At 32.7% G+C, this 4,460-nt stretch overlaps 1 protein-coding gene across 1 annotated transcript; it reads left to right on the forward strand.

Moving 5' to 3' along the window:
* Positions 1–423: 423 nt before the first annotated feature.
* On the forward strand, positions 424–1,431 carry LOC132734503 (neuronal acetylcholine receptor subunit alpha-6-like). The gene has a single exon (XM_060721252.1). It carries the CDS (start codon positions 424–426, stop codon positions 1,429–1,431), a length of 1,008 nt encoding a protein of 335 aa, XP_060577235.1.
* Positions 1,432–4,460: the final 3,029 nt, after the last annotated feature.

The raw sequence follows: 4,460 nt of genomic DNA on the forward strand, positions 1-4,460 counted from the left end.
CAAAAAAAAACGGAAAAAAAGATTTAAAGATTTCTTGTTTTAAAAAAAAGGGTTATAATATTTCACGAATAATAGTTTTCCGACATTAAAGTATTACCAGTTAGCTTTTAAAATGGCACCGCTTTTGGTCCATAAAATGACGAGATGTAATCCAAGTTTTCAAATACTGACAAATGACATTTAGGTATATTATTAAGATATTATTTCATCTGTTTCGAAAGTTATATCCACATTTCTACCACTTTAAGAAAGTATATGTTGTGTTTTGAAGCTTGTTTTCAGTTTATGTAACCTTAATATTTATGTAATAATTTCCAGTTGTGCAGTTACTCTGGAAACATAACTAGTATCAACTGAGTCAAAAAGTTACAAAATTCAATTATTTAAGAAGGTGAAAAGTATCTTAATTATCTTCATACAGAGATGCTGATCTTGGTAGTGACGTCATGTCTGACGTCAATTCTTATGTGCTGCATTGAGTGTCACACAATAAGAGATACAAACAGGCTGCTAAGAGAAAAACTTGCAGACTATAATAAAAATACGAGACCAACATTCGACCAATCAAAACCGACAGTAGTGAACTATACTTTAGATATCATTTACATTCAAGAGTTTGATGAGGTAAAACAGAAATTTTCGTTTATTGGTGTTGCTTCGATTATTTGGATAGATGAAGAAATGAAATGGAATCCGGCTGAATACGGGGGGTTAGACTCTCTTCTTACGGCGTCTGGTCCTTTCTGGAAACCGGAAATTACTTTAGCCAACAGTGTCGGTGGAATAGAACCTATCGCAGCCGACGACCTGAAAATACGCTTTTCACCCAACGGGTATGCTTACTATACTCCAGGGAAGTTATTTTCAAGCGCATGCGATGTCGACGTAACATTTTACCCTTTTGATATTCATACCTGTCAATTACGTTTTACACCGCACGGCCATAGACCGGACGAAGTCCTTATAAATGTGGAAAACACGAAAGTAGGTCAAGAATTTTTCTTACAAAATGGGGGCTGGAAATTGGTTGATTCACATATCAATGTGTCTTTGTTTACGTTCTTTTCAGAGCTAACTGTATACATAACTATAGAAAGAAAGCCACGGTACGCCATCGTAAACGTCATTCTTCCGATTATATTTTTGGCGTATCTAAGCAACGTTGTTTTTGTCATTCCTGCTGAATGTGGTGAAAGGATATCGTACAGTATAACTGTTTTACTTGCAACTGCCGTATATGTAACAATCGTTGGTGATAATTTACCTAAAACGTCTTTTCCAATGGCTTACTTCAGTTACTATCTACTTGCTTTGTTAATAACAAGCATTTGTATAACCCTGGCAAACAATTTTTCAACCTGTGTATTTACCATTACACTACATCCGACCCAGTTACAGGGTGTTGGGAAAAAGATCAACATCTTGTTTTAATTTGCGGGAAGACGGTAAGAAAAATGAAGTTGAAAATACAAACTTGAAAATAGGTATTTTCAAAATTTACGTCACCGTGAAAAATATGCATTATGATAGAAATAGGTCTGGTACATAATTTTATATTTACCTAGCTCTAAACAGCAAAAGCCTCTAAGTGATAGACAACAATTTAACCTAAACGGCACAGAAAAAGGAATCAGAGGAATTCGCAGACATGAAAGTGACAAAACAATGACATGGAAAGATGTTAGCGTTGCTTTGGACAAAATCTTTTTTGTAGGTTTCTTTTTTATTCTTTCAGCAGCAACAATCTTTTATGTTCTGATCATTGTTTGCGAGCGCACACGTTTGAGATAGAAATCATCCGTTACGATTGTAAACTGGTATCTGTAAACACAATCCAGTTACAATAACAATTAATTGGGATCAAAGCTATTCACTTCGAACTTTGTATGTATGCTTACTATCAATATGTGACACTTTGTTAAAAGTGTAGATAATTTTGTAACTATTTTTTGCAATGTAATCCCCCATTTTCGACTAAAGATATTTCCCCCAAAGTTAACCTTTTTTTGGAAAATTCATTTCTCGAAAACTATGAAAAGTGTTTGCTTCAAACTTACATTATAAAAACTGAAACGAATTTTAAAAGAACAGTTACCTTTATGATTCATTTACCTTAGTTATGCTCATGCTCATTTTCGATATTGTTTTTCTTGTATTTCTCGGTTAACTTATTACCATTTCTCATAATATATTTCTCAAAAACTAACACTCATATTCATTTTAAACTTTGAATACCTGTTTACTATCAAAATATGACTGCTAAAGGCCTATATCTTTGAAAGTCATTTTTTCCTTAATTAATTCTATTTCCTTATGACTCAAGTCAAAACAATAGTTTGCAATTTTTATTGTGTTATAAGAGAACGAACTTTATACATCTAGTAATTTTTATATCAAGTTGAGATTTGATGAAGTATTTTGTTGTGAAGTACAAAAAAGGACCATAAATCCTTTTTTCATGAGACGGAATACTTTGGAATATTTATAAAAAAAAGTTTTCCCGGGATAGATATATCAAGCAGTAATGCTCATCGACGTTATTTCTTGTTTGACCTTAGCTTTAGCAGTCTAGATTACTCTAGAAATCAAAATGAGACAAGAAACAAAACTAGTCATAGTCACGATAATTGTTCCCATAGGCAAACTATTTGCACCATACGTTATATTTATTATTCCATGTATTTAGTAAAAGGGTGAACAAATTATAACATATTATGTAGTGCATAAGTAAGTCATATTGAATGAATCAAACTATTATTATAACAAGTGATAACGTTTATAAAACTTTGATATTTAAACTTTACAAATGACTCCAATCCATACAAACTTATATTAATAAAAAAACATTGTTCAAGGAATTTCATTGTATCAATCTCTTTCTTTAGGTATGTAAGTAACGCCCTGGTCAGGCCTAAAAACTCTGTGTATTGGGCAATTCGACCCTACCTAGCGTAAGTCTGAAGATATAAATATTCTAATATTCTAAGTGACAACTTAGTGAAAATTATGGTAAACTGTTAAAAAACAATCCTTAACTCTTTCGAAACTATTGCCTAAAAACATGTTCTTGACCGATTGTAATGTAATATAAATATAGCATATTTGAAATGAACATACAGTTTGGCAGAACAAATATAATCCATGTACATGTTATCAGCTAAAACCGTAGTGACATCGCAGTTAAAGTAGGTTTGACTCAAACCCTGAGAGTCCTGCGTTGGCGTTCACTTTGGATCAAAGATTTGTCGTAGCTGTTTTATAATATGTCAAAACTGAGAAATATTACACGGTCTTGCGTGATCGCTAGTTTGTCCTCCATCGTCCTAATTATGATCCTGCTTTGTTTTGTCATTTTAGTCGTGAAGTTGCATAGGGCTGATACTGCGATGACTGATACTACGTTAAATGATCCTGTGTCGATGAAAGTCGTCATACAATAACGTACGTTGTCTACTGGGCATTGTCCTGAATTGACGTGTCCTAGTTTTAACTAGTACTGGATCAACATGACTACTAGTAAAACGGCTTGCACTTACTTAACTTTTTACATATATTTAAAACACAGTTCTTTTATAGATCTTCTGTGCTGATGCCGATTTGGGCGAACCTGACCAAGATCTATCGCAAGTAATTACCAAAGAAAACCGTACCGAAAATATAGCTAATTCAATTTTGACAATTCACTGCTGCTGTCCAAAAGTAAAAGTAATTTTCAATGTGGTTGTATTAAATCTATTACTCAAAATGACCTCTTACTTACTGTCTATCACTCTATTATTTTAATTCACAATACTCTGTCAATCAACGCACGTGCAACGTTAATCTGCGTATACGAGGTGAGATCCAAACAAAAATTTTGTCATTATTTTTAAGTACATGGTAAAAAGTAAATATAATATCAGTTTTATGAAGTATATAATATTAAAACGCTCACTAATCATAGGACTCAATAACGAGGTTTTAATTTTAAAACAAAATCTGGAAAAAGAAGTGATCTCTCGGAAGCGATGAAAACAACAGTATTACAGTCTTGAAAATTGAGTGTCGCTCCGAGCCTGCAAGTTTCTTTTTTTTCTGACTTTAATGCTTCTGAGGGATCACATTTTTTTCAGATATTTATTGTTTGGTTTTATAAACATGCCATTGCATACTGATGTCACGGTTAATGCACACAATATATTAATCTTCGATAGATGTTCGAGAAGTTCCGTGAGATGTACTCAGTAAGATGTGATCTAATTTAATTTGTATCTGCGAAGCAATTGTACTAAGCGTTATAGCACAATAGGGTAAATCACGGGTGTTATACTTTCTAAGTGTCATACGTGTTGTAAGATCGATACCTCGTAGGTCTATGTTTTCTTTTATTTATATTTTCAACATTATTGAATCTATGATTATTTTTTTATTTGTTCGTTTTGTTTTAATATATTTTGCGCTTTAAATGGTACATTATATAT

The sequence above is a fragment of the Ruditapes philippinarum genome, unplaced genomic scaffold, assembly GCF_026571515.1.
Source record: "Ruditapes philippinarum isolate M1 unplaced genomic scaffold, ASM2657151v2 ctg6962_1_1_1_1, whole genome shotgun sequence".
Taxonomy (NCBI): domain Eukaryota; kingdom Metazoa; phylum Mollusca; class Bivalvia; order Venerida; family Veneridae; genus Ruditapes; species Ruditapes philippinarum.